Below are 15,448 nucleotides of genomic sequence, written 5' to 3' on the forward strand. Positions count from 1 at the left end.
TGAGATGCGCACTTCCTACCTGTACATGCGTGTGATCGCCTGTGTTTGTTATCCGTTGTTAGCCATTTTGCACCAAACTTCCGTCAGAGTTTTCAGTGTTCTCTCTCTCTTTCTCTGTCTCCTCCTTCTTCTCCACTTTCCACTCCAGATTAATGACTTAAGCCCAGATGAAATAGATTTAGAAAACGAACCCTGGTATAAGTTCTTTTCTGAGCTGGAGTTTGGACGCCCGGTAAGTCTGGTCCCGGAAGTGTTGCTCACGCTAGCGTAGATTTGCTCCGCCTCCGCCGTAGAGCGAGCAAACGACCGAACAACCGTCCGCCGCGGTACGGCTAGCGGCTTTAGCATGTTGTGGGACTGTGCGATCACGTGCGTGGTTGTGCTCGCGCTCTAATGGAATGGCGTGGTGTTGTGTTTTTAGCGTACGTAGGGCCGTAGGGCCATAGAGTGTGCGCTGTGCTCTAGGACACGTGAAATGACTGGTCAAAGCGCCATGTGCAGAAGCTATGTGATTGGATGCACCATTGGCCAACGAGAGTGATCGCCCTACTGCAATAAATGCTGTACAAATAAATCCAAACTCTCATCCTACCCCATCCCCAAAAAATAAATTCTGCCAACTTTTTCCAGCATTTCGGGTTTAGTGTAGTCTTGCTCTATTTTTCTTTATTTTTTGTTATGTTGTGTCTTTTTGATTAATTATGCAAAGTCACGGGGTAAACATTAGAGTAAACTGTAAAGCACAAGCAGATCTGGAACACATGTCTGTCTTCCAGCTGTAGAAGTCTCAGAGGTAGAGCAGTAGCGCCCAGTCTGACTGGAAGTCAATTGAAGTGAAACGTGCAGCGTGTGCAGTTGTGCGCGTCCGTGTAGTTAAAGACGCGCTGCTGTGACCAAACAGAAAGATCCTGGTTACAGAACCGTGCCGCTGTTGCACATGCATGTTGGTCACGTGTTTTGACACTGGCTGCCTTTAGAGTTCACCAAGTGATCACAAGTGCTCACAATAGCCTCACGGTGGCAAAAGACAGATCCAGCCGATTGCAGATCCAGATTAAACCTGATTGGGTTCATTTCTGATTCTCTATTTTCACTCTGCATGACAGTGCTGTGTGTGTGTGCGCACTTGTGTGTGTGTTTGTGTGTGTGCACAAAGTACATGTTTGAGTGTCTGTGTGTTTGTGTGATCACCACTGTGTGTGTTTGTGTGTGTGTGTGTGTGTGCAGACCTTCTTACCCTAACTTACCATGTTACTCTCTCCACATGTTCTCTCCCATGATGCCACTGACTCTTCCTCGCCTCATCTTCATCTCCTGTCTCCATCTCTTCTGACACAAAGCCTCCTAAAAAAATTCTGGATTATAATCCAGACAGCTCGTCCTGGGGCTTCACAGAGGTAAAGACCGGCCTGTGACTCTCTCTCCATCAGGGCCCTCAGGGCGACCCGCGTTTCTGTGGGTCTGACGGACGTATGAATGATGCATTGTGGGTATACTGAAACTGTTCCCTTCTGTCCTCCAACTTCATGTCTGCCCACATAACTGCCATCGACCCTTTTGTTTGTATTGGCTTCTCCTTAAAAAGCACATTTGCTTTGCCAATAAAAGCTATTTCACTTCACATTCAGCCATGTTAAGAGAGTGCTATCAAGAGCTCTGTGTTAAACATCCAGTCGGCTGTGCAGTAGGTTGTATTTATTGTAATTACACCATCGGCACAATTGAGTAATTAAACGGTTCACAGCTGTCTTGCCACGGGCTTTCCAACTAGGCCTGCTAATTTGTGAAATGGGCTTCTGTCCTGTCTCCTGCAGGAGTTTGTTAATATAGCACTGTCCTTCAAAACCCTGCTGGGTTCAAGGGTAGGGCAGAATCTTCACTGTGACAGTTCTGCCCTGCCGTGACACCCCACATAGGATTAATCAACAGTAGGAATCTCAGGGTCACACTCCTGTGCCACCATTAACAATCTATAACATAGATATACATCTGCTTAATAGATCCTTAGCCTTTGGAGAGGCAGTAATATACACTTTTTGCACTTTTTGCACACACAAGCAGCATAAAGTAAATACTGGAAAAGTTCCAAAAGTCCACACAACCCCTGCAGTCTGTATTCCCAGGGGGGGTAAATTCACAGAGAAGCACCGCGGAATGGCAGTCAGTGTGCAGCAGCAGCAGTGAGTTTTGACTGTGTTCGAAACCGTAGCAACCTCTTGGCAGGCCGGCCGCGTGCCTGCCAGCGAGGTGGCTGTCATTGGGGGCCAGATTTATGCTGACGGGACGCTGTGTCGCGGTGACCCCCCCTGCGTTCCGGGCGACGCACATCACCGCTACTTTTAAAGTAGCGCAGTTTCGGCGGGGGGAGTGGGGTGGGGGGGGGGGGGACAATGACCAGCTTCTGCAGCAGAGCTTACAAGGAGTTCCCGGTGTTATTCCACGTTGAGGTGCTCGTACAGTGAGTGCGAGTCGGTGCCAGGTCTGCTTTTTCAAGTGCGGTGTAATGTTCAGGCGCTCGCGATATTTCGCAGGTGAGAATGTCTGTCCGTGAGCCGGAGGAGAGCGGGGTGGGGGGGGCGCAGGGGTGCGGGGGGTGGTGGGTGGTGGGGGGGCATGGTGAAACTGCCAGCCTTTCCCACGGCAGAGAGGAAGCACAGTGTCTGTCGGGGGGGGGCTTGAGGGGAGCACGGTGAGTCTCCCTTCTTTGTTTCGCGGTGGGCTAACGCCAGGCTCTTTGTCTTCCCCTCTCACTTTTCAGATGTCCGTGTACCCCTCGCCCGTCGACAGGATTCCGGAACGGGCGTCGAGGTAAGGCCGCTCTCTCTCTCTCTCTCTCTCTCTCTCTCTCCTGTCTCCTCGCTCTGTCGCGGACACACACAAGCTTGGAAAGTGTGCGTTTGAACCAGACAGCGATCAGACAGAAAAAAAGCACAGAAGTTCTCTTTTCTGTCTCCCTCTCTCTTTTAGCAAAGGATAACGTGTCAGGCTGGAGTAGTTCTGGGTTTAAAGGCAGTGGCAGGCGGATCGTTCTCAGTGTAGATTTGGGGCAGGGTATTTTAGGAGTGTGCCAACTCAGACGGGACGGTGTTTCTCCTGACTGCTGCTCCCCACGCCGTGCTGTCCCGCTGCCTTTTTATCGCCTCTTTTTCGCGCTCCGTCCCATCGTAAGTGGTGCCCAGTGCAGGCGTGGGGATCATTCGTAGGACACGCCCCTCCATTCTCGAGGTGTCGATAGGGTTGCCAAATTCCCAATTTTCAACCGGAATGTCCGGTTTTCAGATTATTTGTACAGGTCCAGTTTGTGGTCTCAAACGGACAGCATAATGTCTGAGTAATATAACGTCTATAAGGTTTGAGTAATTGATAGAAAAAAATTGTACCGTTAGTTTGTAATGAATTTGTGTCTCAGCCATCCCCTGGTCCATGGTCCGTTTTGAAAGCGCCAACGGCCCGCCAACTGTTCCGCCAGTTGCCCACATCTAGCTGTGCACGTTGTCCGATTTTGAGAAATTTTAAATCTGGCAACTGCGGGCGTCGACGTGAGCGCTGTCCGATGTGCGCGTCCCTCACAGCTCGGCCAGCGACTACAGGAAGAGGAGGAAGTCGGAGCCGGTGGTGGCACAGCCCCAGCGACCCCAGAGCAGCCAGAACGTCATTCAGAGCCCCTCCCCCCGCCCCGCGGACCCCCACAGGACCGGCAGCTACCCCCGAAAACCAGTCACCAGCTCCTCACCCCCGTCCCCTTCCAGAGGGCCTTCCAAAGGTAGGCTTCCTCACCGGGCCTCCTCATGCTGGAATGGAGAAGAAACTCCCACATCCCAACGAGCACTCTTGCGAAAAGTCTGTGGAATGCCATCCAGGCGTTTAGGTGATAGCCTGGATACTTTTGGGTGAAAAGTGAACGATTTCTAGCTGGAGTAGGATGTAGCCAGGCTATATCTGGGTAAACCTTGAGCTATATTAGGGTTAACGTAGTCCGTTTACATCTCAGCCTAGATTTACACCCCTCTAGACATCTAGATTTTGGCTTTTGCTTCTTGGATTTACTCTACTATCTCTACAATGATGGCTGAGGCTAATGTCTTATACTTATTTTTTTGTTGTGTGGTGCTACTTGCTTATTGGTTTTAGTTACTTTCTTTTCCTACTTTGGGGCATTCATCTCAAGAAGGCAGGTTCTTTTAATCTAAAATGAACACAGCGGTTCCATGTTTATTGCTGAAAATGTACTTTTTGTGCAATGTCGGTGGAATGTTTTGTAGAGAAAAACTGTATACTTTCACCCAGAAGACTAGGAAAGTATGATGTCAAAACCCTGGCAACTTCCTAACAACATGCATAAACACTTTTTTTTAACCTACCGAAGCAAATGTAGCATGCTTACATTAGCAAAATAGCCTGCTGGCTAGTTAATCGCATCATAATTGTAGCCTAGCTGTCTAAGACATATCATATGCATGCTGTTCAGTTCATGCAATGAATCTATTGGCTTAATTTATATTATGCTGCTGAAAACTGTCTGAACACAGTCTAGCTAACTGTAGAGTTGCAGGCTCACATGGTAAACTGTTTTGCATAGCCATGCTATCTGGGAATGGTCCAATGAAAGTGCTTCCTTCATTTTCAGAAAGAAGGACATTGCCATTATTGCTAGTAGACTGTTTTTTAGACTAAGTGCTATAATTGTTGGTATTGGTGGTATATATAGTCTGTTAGTAAAAGTGTCATTATTATTAATTATGCAGTGATAGTATGTCTGAGCTTAAAAAGTGAATTGAATTGAGCACATGGGATAAAATTACCCGTCCTAAGATACCTTGAAATTCCATTCCAAACAGTCACATGACACCGTCTTGTCACAGATGGTTGGAACTGATTACCCTCGTTGCTAAGCTTGTTACCAGGAAGAGCTGAGATGGTGACTGAAGCACTTTCCTAGTGTATTCCTAGAATGTTAATCCATCAGAGGGGCATGTTCTGGAAACCTACCAGTTTTTTTTTGTTTTTTTTTCAGTTCTAACGTCCTTCAGGTTTTTATTAATGAGCGTTCTCCCTCTCTGATGCTGATAGGCCCGTTTCCTCACGAGCCTGTTAATTACTTCCCGTGTCTTTCTCTTCCCATGCTGCTCTTGGTGGATATCAAAGGTGGGGTTATTAGCAACGCGCACTCGCCACATTTAGGTCGTTCAGGTCCCACCCACAATGCCTCAGGTGAGCCGGGTCCCGCGCGCCGCGGCGACGAGCGCTTGGCCGCCGTCCCGCCGGGGTCCGAGCGCTCCTCCTGCTTCCGGAACGGCTGGCAGAGGCACCGGCAGGACGCGGAGATCTGGAGCAGCGCCGAGGAGGCCGCCTCCCCAAAACTGAAGTCCCGGAGCTGCGACGACCTGCTGGGGGACGAACAGGGGGGCGCGGGCGGAGGCGGGGGCGGGGGCGGGGCGCAGGCTCGGTCCGAGAGCGTGGGCTCGCTCACGCACGAGGAGGTGCCCGACGGGTCGCCCCGGGCCAACGGGGAGGGCTTCGAGCCCCAGAGGCCCAAATCCCGGCACCGGCCGGCCCACGACGCGCCGGGCTTCCTCAGGCTCTACCGGAAGATGCACCACATCAACCGCGAGGACCTGCTGGCCTCCGAGGTCATGTGCTCCGTCAAGTCCCGCATCCTGGAGTACGAGAGGGAGAGGAGCGCCGGCGGAGGTCCGGGCTGGAGGGAGCTCGGCGAGGAGGTGCCGCGGGACATGGTGCCCAACCGGATCTCGGAGTACGAGAGGCTGATCCAGAAGTCCAAGTCCATGCCCAACCTCGGGAAGGAGGCGCTGTCGGAGGGGGGGACCCCGGCCTCCTCCAGGAGGAGCAGCTGCCCCAAGCACCGCTTCTCCATCGAGTTCCTGCTGGACGAGGACCCCCCGAGCCGGAACCCGCCCGAGGGTGAGCCGCAGTGCCCCGGGGGCAGGGGTCCCGCGCCCGTCCACATCCAGGTGACGGACGGGCACGGGATTCACGCCGCCGCCCGGCAGGACTACTCGGACAGCGACCGCGAAGCCGGCGGGTCAGACCTCAGCGACTTCATCCAGGTGGAGGGGTCGTCCTTCTGCAGCGAGAGCGACCTGGACCACTGCTCTCTCACCTCCTCTGAGAGCTTCTGTGGCTCCGGGTACAACCCCCACCACCACACCCACCACCACCACCAACACCATCACCACCATCGCCAGCTGGTCAGCTCCTGCAAGGGGCACTGCCCGGCCTCCTACACCCGCTTCACCACCATGGTCAGGCACGAGCGGGCCCGGCAGGAGGGGGCGCGGCGCCTGAAGGCCGAGGACCCCGACTCCGGCCTCTCCAAGCTGGCCTTCCTGGTCAGCCCGGTGCCCTTCCGGCGGAAGAGGGGCCCGCCCCCCCAGAGGCGAGCGCCGAGGCCCAAGTCCAAGAGCTCGATGTACGAGGCCCTGGACTCGGCCCTGAAGGACATCTACGACCACATCCGGGCCGAGAAGAGGCGGGGCAGCCTGCCGGACAGCAGCATCCTGCACAGGCTCCTGCTGGAGCTGCTGCCGGACGTCCCGGAGCGGGGGTCCTCGCTCAGGGCGCTGAGCGGGCGGCGTCTCGACCCGCCGCGCCACCCGCAGCCTGACGGCACGCCCGGCCACGCCCCCTACCCGCCCGAGAGCTCGCGGCTAGCCTACGGTGCCTCCTCCCACCGCCAGCACGCGGACAGCAGCAGCCGCAACCACGGCAACGCTAACGTGCTAACGTGCTATCAAGGTGGATTGCTTGCACAGAGCACCCCCTCCCCTCCCCCTCCTTGTCATGTGTATAAGGTGTCTCCACCTGCCCATCCTCAGCCTCCACCTCCTCTGCCATTCTCCACCCGTGTCTTGTGAAAACCGTTTTTTTTTCTTTTTTTTTTTGAGAAATTCCGCCAGGTGAGAGCCCATCAGCGGAATGTCCAGAAAGCATGATTCCTTCCTGTTTAGCCCACCCTCCATGGACTCTGAAAGGGGTCAATCATTTCGTTAAGTAGCACCCCAACAGCCCACACCCCTTATATGTTTTTTTCATTACAGAGGTTGTATGTTTTAAACACAGAGCGCATGGTTATTTATGAGTTTCTACCTCAACTGTTGGTATTACTCTTTTATTCCCTTCCTTTGGCCTTCTTTTTATTCCTTGTTGAAATATGATGCAATCTGGTAACAGTCAGTGTCTTTATTTAAATAAATATATAGATGCATCTGTACTTCATTGTGTTTTATATTTGTACGTGTATACATTATTCAGTGTTGTCTTGAAGTGTCTATAAAAACAGCTCTTCGTGTTCCTTTCTCATACATCTATGAAAAGCTACCTTTGGGTATTCATTTAATATTAAGTATTTATTTAATACTACTCGTGATACAGTATACAAGGGCATAAATCTTTTTTCTCATTCAGATATCTGTCTATTGCATGTACAGTGCACCACTGAAAATTTGACTTATGCTATATATCCGACTATATATGTTCTTAAAAGTTCTTCTGCTTATAGAAATAGCAGATGAAATATGATTTGAGTCACTGAAGCAGCTGGTCTAAAAACAGGCCTGGATGTTGGCAATGGGAAGGCCTCGTCTATTTATGCATCTTCCGTCTTCCCTGCACAGAAATATGTATTCACCCATTAAGATGCTTATGTTATACTTCTATATATGTATGGATACTTTGGCCATGAAATGACAAGTATTCCCATTGTTAGAAGGCGTAAAAATATCTAATAGCCCTTTATGCAGTACAGCTGGAAACTGGTGGAGGTATCATTTGGCAAAGGGACGGCCTCGTGATTTAGGCTGCGCCAGGAGGCCAGTAAAAATACACTTCCCCTCAGCTTGGACAACGGTTACAATTTTAGGGTATTAGTGATAGGGAGTAGTTTAACTGTGGTTCATCTGCGTCCTGGGAGGAGGGACACTTTAACTGTTTTTTTTTTATGTCTGGTCCGGCTTGTTTTGCCCTCTCATTGAATGACATCATTCCGACACCCAACCTTGCCACTGAGTGAAACCCGCATGCTCTTGGGAGCGCCATGGCAACCATGCATGCTCTTGGGAGCGCCATGGCAACCAAGCCCAGAGCCATTTCCACCCCCCAACCCCCAAACACCAAACCTCCCACCCCCACCCCACTCATTGTGCTCCCTTCTGATCCCCATAGATAAGGACGCCTCCCGGGGATACTCCTATCCAGAGGTGGGGCGACACACTCCCCAAAACAGAAGACCCACCCCAGACAGAGAAGTGAGAATATTAGATTTTTTTTCTGTACAGTATCATCAGTTTAACATGCCAGATTATATTTTAAAGCAATGTGTCATTCTTACACTGGGAAGAATGTTGGTGTTGTTTTAACTAATTTACTCGCCACCTATCTTGTTTATCTGACTGGCTATTTTTCTCTCTAACAGAAACAGCCAGCCAGAGCCATATATGACTTCAAAGCACAGACAGCAAAGTAAGTGTCTTTTAAATAGATGCATAGGTCTGTGTTAGGGCGGTGTGTTTGCATGCACTGTGCTAGGGCACTGTGTTTGCATGAACTGTGTTAGGGCACTGTGTTAGGGCAGTCTGTTTGCATGCACTGTGTTAGGGCACTGTGTTTGCATGCACTGTGTTAGGGCACTGTGTTAGGGCAGTGTGTTTGCATGCACTGTGTTAGGGCAGTGTGTTTGCACGCACTGTGTTAGGGCAGTGTGTTTGCATGCACTGTGTTAGGGCAGTGTGTTTGCATGCACTGTGTTAGGGCAGTGTGTTTACATGGACTGTGTTAGGGCAGTGTGTTTGCATGGATTGTGTTAGGGCAGTGTGTTTGCATGGACTGTGTTAGGGCACTGTGTTTGCATGGTCTGTGTTAATAACGAGCGGCTGTCCCCCCAGGGAGCTGAACTTTAAGAAGGGGGAGACGGTGCTCATCATCAGGCAGATCGACAAGAACTGGTATGAGGGAGAGCTCAGAGGACGGGTGGGGATCTTCCCCATCTCTTATGTGGAGGTGTGTGTGTACGCCGTTTTCTCCTCTCTGCTGTGTTTGCATGTGGGTCTGTGTGTGTGTGTGTGTGTGATTCATTGACTCCCCCTGTTCCCCTAGAACAGTGCTAACCAACCGGAGATCTACCATCATGAAGGTTTTCACTCCAACCCTGACAAAGCACCCCTCATTCAGTAGCTGGAGATCTTTTCCAACAGGACAGTAGAGCTCCAGGAGCAGGGTTGGTTAGCACTGCCCTAGAAGAACCAGCCGTGGGTGTATTCGTGTGATTGGGTGCGTGAATGTGATACATTCACATTTGTGATTTTGTGATTTTGTGTGTGGCAGTAATGCTAAGTCATGTGACTCCGCCCCGCTCTGTAGAAGATCCTGCCCACTGAGAGGAACCAGCCAGCCAGGCCTCCTCCGCCCGCGCAGGCCAGAGAGATCGGGGAAGCCGTCGCCCGCTACAACTTCACCGCCGACACTAACGTGGAGCTTTCTCTCAGAAAGGCACGGCCTCCTCCAACACCCCCCCCACCCTAAAATCAGTCACTGCTTGCTATTTCTTTTTTCTTTTCCATCTGCCCTACATACATCCATCTACAGAAAAGCTATGAAATGCTATCATTACCACTTACATAGCATCATCACAAGCACTGCATGAGCATTCATAAATGCTTGTGTCAATGACCTCAAATACTGTAGTTGTGCTATGGCACTACTGATACAGCAAGAAACTTCATAATGACATACCAACTGCCCCACACAGTATGGCTGTGATTATCCACATTAGCATTTATGAATTTCTGTGTGAAGGTGCTATGTAGTGTCGGTGAATGTGCTATGTAGTGCTTATGAAGGAGTATTACAAGTCTTATAGAGGCTCACAGTTTGACACCGTGTGTTTTCGTCCTGCAGGGAGACAGAGTGGTCCTGCTACGGCAGGTGGATCAGAACTGGTACGAGGGAAAGATCCTGGAGACGCAGAAGCAGGGCATCTTCCCCGTGTCCTACGTGGACATCGTCAAGAGGTCCCCCGCCAAAAGCCCCGGCCCCCACACAGAGCCCCCCCTGCCCCACAGTCACTCCAGCGACCGGATGCACTCTCTGAGCTCCTCCAAGGTGCGCACCCCCTTTTCTTCATAAAGAACACCCCTCAGTACACGGGTATCTGTTGAATTACATCTGCGTCCATGGCCATCTACTGAGCTAAATGGAAATGCCATCCCTGGAATGTATGTAATAGTCCTCCACGCTAACCAGAACGTTGCTGTTTAGATTCCCTGCGGCGCAATAGCCCGATACTGCAGGGTACGCTGCCCGAAACCGGTCCAGAATTTCACGGCGCACGCGATTAATCCTGGGTCTGTCAAATAAACGTTGAACGGATCCCCGGTAAATTTCTCCTTTGTCGGGGTACGGGCTCTCCAGCTTAGAGTCGGCTTTAGTTCCAGTTAGCTGTCCTTGAGTTGTGATTCCCAGTCTGACGGGAGAGAGAGAAAAACTTTGATCAGTTTTAAATAGAGTGAACCTGGGTCCGGTGCTAAATTAGATTAATGACTCTGGCTTGCCAGTTGTTCGCCAAGTCTAATTCTGAGGGTGTGTGGGGCTAACCTGACTTTAAAAAAGGCGCACGCCACACACGTAACGTACTGCGTGCTCTGTCCTCGGTGGCTGTCCGGGACCCTCCCCGTGGATTGGTCAGTGTGCTGTGGGTTGAAACTGTAACCCCGGTAACTGTTGCTAAGGGAGAGTTTTGAAGGGAAGCCTTAAAAAATGGCGAGCGTGCTCACTCTCACGTCTCGATGGGGTGCTTTTCTGCCACCAGGCCCTGTATTTTACACCTGCTTTGAAAAAACCTGGTAATATACACCATTTTGTTTCCAGTTCCCTGTAGCCGATTGGGTGATAAGAAGGTTAGCTGTAGTAGGCGGATGAATGACATCATGTATCATGTGACTCTTCAGCTTACTTGTCCTGGACTAGGAGTATGTCACCTGACCCCTCTCCCTTAGTGTCTCTCTCATGTCTGTGAGATCTGTCTCCTTCCTGTCTGTAAGTGCTGTCTCTCTCTCTCCAAAGCCCTCCTCCTCCTCCTACTCCTCCTCCACCCATCCTTGGTTCAGTACGCCCTCCCCCCCGCCCAGAAACCGCTCCTTGCCCTCCGCTGCCCCCCAGCGGGCACCCCTGCAGACCGTCACCAACGAGTGGATCGCCCTCACCCTGGGCATCTCCCCCTCCAGCACCCCCGCCCCCACCCCTCCCCCTTTCCCCGCCAGCCTCCTGTCCGAACTGGAGGCCCTCGACCCCCTGCTGTCCCCGACGCCGGTCGGGGCGGGGGGGCGGACCCAGACGCCGCGTAACCACACCCCCGTCGCCCTCAAAGAGGGCCACTTCATTCCCATCACGTCCCCCAAGGCACCCTACTCCCCCGACCCTAGCCCCTCCCCCCTGCAGTACCTGGCCTCGCCCTCCTTCTCCTCCTCCCCCGCCTCCCCCATGTTCGGCGGCAGCGGCGACATTTTCACGCACGACGCCAAGCCGGCCCCAGACAGGAAGGAAGTCGGCCTTGCCGAGGCGCAGGCTTCTCACGAGCCCATCGATCTAATGGTGCGCGAGCCAATCCAAGGGCCCTCCTTCAACAGCGAGCCCTTCTCCAAAGACCAGGAGGAGGAGCTCTGCGAAGAGCTCCTGTCCATCATCCAGGGCAGCCAGTCGCAGGGCGAGTTTTCGCGGGAGGAGGGGTTTTACAGACAAGCGCCAGACATAACAGAGGAGCTGCCCTTGTTGTACATTGAGGAGGACCCCATTGAGAACAGTAGGCCGGACGCTCTGTTTAAAACCATTTCACCTGTCCAGAGTGAAGGCACAAAAGCAGAGGTAGAGCCTGCTGTTTTGTCCGGTTGCCGTGTCGATGTCTGTGCCAGACGTGTCTTTCTTGACTGACCACGTAACACATTACGAAAGCGCGTTATACTAACAGTGGTGTATTTCCACAGTACATTGTTCGGTGCGATCGTTAAGACTAATGGTGTGTTGTACGCACATTGGATTCATGGAATCTCCTTAACAGTCTGACATTCTGTCATGGTGGTTGCTGTGGTTATTGAGAGTGTGTGTCTGTGCGTGTATGAGTGCGTATGCGTGCATGTGTTTGTGTGTGTGTGTGCATGTGCATGGTTGTACATGTGTGCGTGTGTGTGTGCACGTGTGTGTGTGTGCATGTTTGTACATGAGTGTGTGTGTGTGTTGTGTGAGACAGAATGAGTGGTCTGTAACGCTGTTCATTTCTCCATTACCCTCACCAGGCCACGGTCGCCACGGGCGCCCAGTCACACCCTTCCTCCTCGCCCACCCACCAACCCCTCGCCTCCACCCCCGCCTCCGCCTCCTCCCCTCCCCTCCGCAAACTCTCGCCCCCGTCCCCCCGCACCACCCCTCCCTTGCCGGGGCTCTCACGCTCCCCCACCCTCTCTGCCAAACACTCCCCCCGCCTGGAGACTAGGTCCCCCAAAATCAAGGTAACGGAAGAACCCCCCCCCGTGTGTGGTGTCCCCTGCACCCTGTCCTGGCCCAGTTAACACCGGCAGATTACAGTCGCCCGGTGGACTGCATCAGTAATCCCTTCCCCTTCTGAACCCTAGCACTGTATATCTCTCACTGAGGGAAACCATCTGTGTTCAAACCCATAAACTAACCCATAAACTCCTTTAACAGCCCCAACAGAACACATAGGGATTCACATATCATTAAAATTTTGCATCTGAAGCCACCCCCATCTCCAGTCTGTGTTGTAGTAATAATGTAACGCAATAACTAATTGCCCTGCTTCAGTAGCATCAGCTCAGCAGAAGTTACAGCCCGTCAGCTTGGTTTGCAGCAGTATGGTAATGTAGTGTTCGCAGAGGAAACTTGCACTCATAAGTGTGGCACAGTGGGTTAGGACACTGCCGTTGTACCCTTGAGCAAGGTACTTAACCTGCATTGCTTCAGTATATATCCAGCTGTATAAATGGATACAATGTAAAATGCTATGTAAAAAGTTGTGTAAGTCGCTCTGGATAAGAGCGTCTGCTAAATGCCTGTAATGTAATGTAATGTAAAGTGAGTGTGGTTACTTCTCCCATCAGTTACGGAAATACACACCTTTATGTCTACAGCATGTCTTCTCCTTAAAGCTTAGATTCCACACTTTTTTCCCCCTTCGCTATCTTTATTAGCCATTCCTTTTATAGTGCTCTCCACTCGCCGTTAAACAGATGTGCAGTAGGACAATGGGTGGGAGGCAGGGTTAGTGGCATTCATAAAGATGTCAGTCTACTACACTGAAAACAGAAAAGGTGTGCCCATAGACAGCATGCACCCAATCGTTTGCTTTGGCCATTTGTATATGTGCTCCTATTCTAATTTAAGCAGCTATTCAGACACTCAAAGGAGATTCACTCTAAGGAGAGCTTGGAGAGAGCGTCGACAGCATGCACGGTCGCTTTGTGTGTCTCCTGAAACAATCCTGAATCCTGAAACACGAACGTTCACGCCTGCGTCTCTGTGCTTCTGTGGTTCTTTCAGCCGGCTTTGAGGCGCGAGGTTATTGTGGTGGGTAAGCCTCCCCGTAGTCCCGTGCTGTCTAGGAGGTCCTGCGGCTCACCCGTTAAAGGCCAGAGTTTCTCACCGGCTCACAGGGTACGGGCCCGCGTGCACCGTGTATGACATCATCAGCAGCAGCAGTGGTGGATGGGAAATGGTGTCCTCTTTAAAGTTCACGTATCCCTTTTGTGTCCCAGATCTTATTGCCTGTCAGTAGTGAGCTGAAAGTAGAAGAAATCTGGTCCAAAACTTTCCTGAATATGAATAAAAACTTCACAGCGTTTTTTTTGTGCGAAAGGCAAAGGAGTGAGAGATACAGAAGGGGATACCTCTGGGATGCCTCCTGCTTTAATGGATTGTCTCTCTGTGTGCTGTGGAGCTCTGTGCTGCTCTCAAAAATTAATGCGGAAAAAACAAACAACCAGAAAGCCTTCAGCATAGGCAGCTCGGTTCTGTCGTTGGTTTTTTTGTTTGGTTTGTTTTTGGGGTTTTTTTGGGAGGGGGGGGGGCATGCATGAAGAGTCTTTCAGCTGTCCCACACAAGCCTGAGGTCTTACCGAGAGTGGCTTCGTTCGGACCAATCACCTTGCTTGCATCTGCAATCGCAGTTGCCTGAAAGTCTAATAGTTTGCCTTTTGTTTTGGAGTGTGTATGCTTTTTCTTCTTTTTTTGTAACAGCTGAAATGTTTTGTCTCCTTTCCTGTGTCTCAGAATGCCTGCCTGTGCTCTGAAAATTAAGAGGGGGGTGTTGAAAGGGCATTTGTACTACGGCGCGTTTGCAACCACGTCTGCATTTTGTTTTTATTTTATTTACTTTGCTCTGAGGGATGTTGAATAATGTTTTCTGTGCACACAGCTTAGGCATGGTGTACCCGCCAGACCCCGAAAAGCAGCCCTTTCCCCCCAATTTCCTCCAAACAAGGGGAGTACAGTCCTCGCTGTCGGCTGTTTGGCTTGGGCGTCGCTCTCTGTGCTTGAGCCGGAGATTATTGGCGGTTGAAACCTGGCCGCCCCGTGCTGATTGGCCGTGGCGCTAGCAAGTGGGCGTGGCCACGGGAAGTGCGGCTCGCAGGTGCCGTGGCAACACACGGGAGAATAACGCCCCTATAATCGTGTCATCGCTCTTTTTCTCCCTCTTTTCAGTCTCAGCGATCGGCGTACGCGCAAGACGCTCTGCACTGCCAGGGAGAACCGTGAGTTCCTGTTCCTCACTTCCTGTTCCTGTTTTTTGACTAGTCAAGTGTTCCTTCAGGAGTCTCTTAGACAGGAAAACATTTATGCCATTTTATAGCAAGTGTCGTAATCCAGTTAAGTCCTTCTCAGGACTCAACAGCAGTTTGGGAACTACTTCACCCAGCATGCAATGTGTACATAATGATTTCTCATTTCAGGGATAAAATACGTGGGCATAATTCTCCAAAGCCTATGGGTTCCTTTACGTGTAGTATCTTTTCATGGCATTATATTTATAATATATACCTCAGGATTTTGGGCATTTTATTAGTTTTGCATGTCAAAACTGCTGCCCTTTAAATGGGGTTCCTATCACCCTGCAGGTTCCAGGCCATTTACAACTACACCCCGCGCAACGAGGACGAGCTGGAGCTCAAGGAGGGCGACGTCGTTGACGTGATGGAAAAATGTGACGACGGCTGGTTTGTCGGTGAGTCAAACAGAAACTTTTGAGTTCTGCTGTATTAATACGTTTATTGCACTAGTAGTTATGCAGGGATTTTACATTCGACGGCATAAAAATAAAGAGTTTGTTCCTCCATTGTTGTTGTACCAACAGCCACCAGCAAGTGGCAGTCATGCTTTGCGTAACTTAATGGTTCAGTCCAGTGGCTAATTGAACATAAGGATAGCC

At 51.1% G+C, this 15,448-nt stretch overlaps 2 protein-coding genes across 3 annotated transcripts in view; both read left to right on the plus strand.

The window, feature by feature from the left end:
- sorbs2b (sorbin and SH3 domain containing 2b) overlaps window positions 1-15,448 on the plus strand; it is a 56,764-nt gene that overhangs the window by 37,865 nt on the left and 3,451 nt on the right. The window contains exons 10-21 of one of the 2 annotated variants that reach the window (XM_064345075.1): window positions 149-232; window positions 1,341-1,397; window positions 2,759-2,808; window positions 3,573-3,763; window positions 5,146-6,756; window positions 8,182-8,264; window positions 8,432-8,478; window positions 8,901-9,015; window positions 9,376-9,504; window positions 9,913-10,116; window positions 14,725-14,774; window positions 15,138-15,244. In XM_064345075.1, the coding sequence (XP_064201145.1) occupies window positions 149-232; window positions 1,341-1,397; window positions 2,759-2,808; window positions 3,573-3,763; window positions 5,146-6,756; window positions 8,182-8,264; window positions 8,432-8,478; window positions 8,901-9,015; window positions 9,376-9,504; window positions 9,913-10,116; window positions 14,725-14,774; window positions 15,138-15,244 (2,728 nt within the window). The remainder of the gene's footprint in view (window positions 1-148; window positions 233-1,340; window positions 1,398-2,758; window positions 2,809-3,572; window positions 3,764-5,145; window positions 6,757-8,181; window positions 8,265-8,431; window positions 8,479-8,900; window positions 9,016-9,375; window positions 9,505-9,912; window positions 10,117-14,724; window positions 14,775-15,137; window positions 15,245-15,448) is intronic. The other variant, XM_064345076.1, reaches the window with a different exon arrangement.
- Window positions 10,128-12,416, plus strand: LOC135260020 (putative uncharacterized protein DDB_G0290521). Its single transcript, XM_064345077.1, has one exon. The coding sequence runs from the start codon at window positions 11,020-11,022 to the stop codon at window positions 11,938-11,940; it is 921 nt and encodes a 306-aa protein (XP_064201147.1). The 5' UTR covers window positions 10,128-11,019; the 3' UTR covers window positions 11,941-12,416.

The sequence above is a fragment of the Anguilla rostrata genome, chromosome 7 (genome assembly GCF_018555375.3).
Source record: "Anguilla rostrata isolate EN2019 chromosome 7, ASM1855537v3, whole genome shotgun sequence".
Taxonomy (NCBI): domain Eukaryota; kingdom Metazoa; phylum Chordata; class Actinopteri; order Anguilliformes; family Anguillidae; genus Anguilla; species Anguilla rostrata.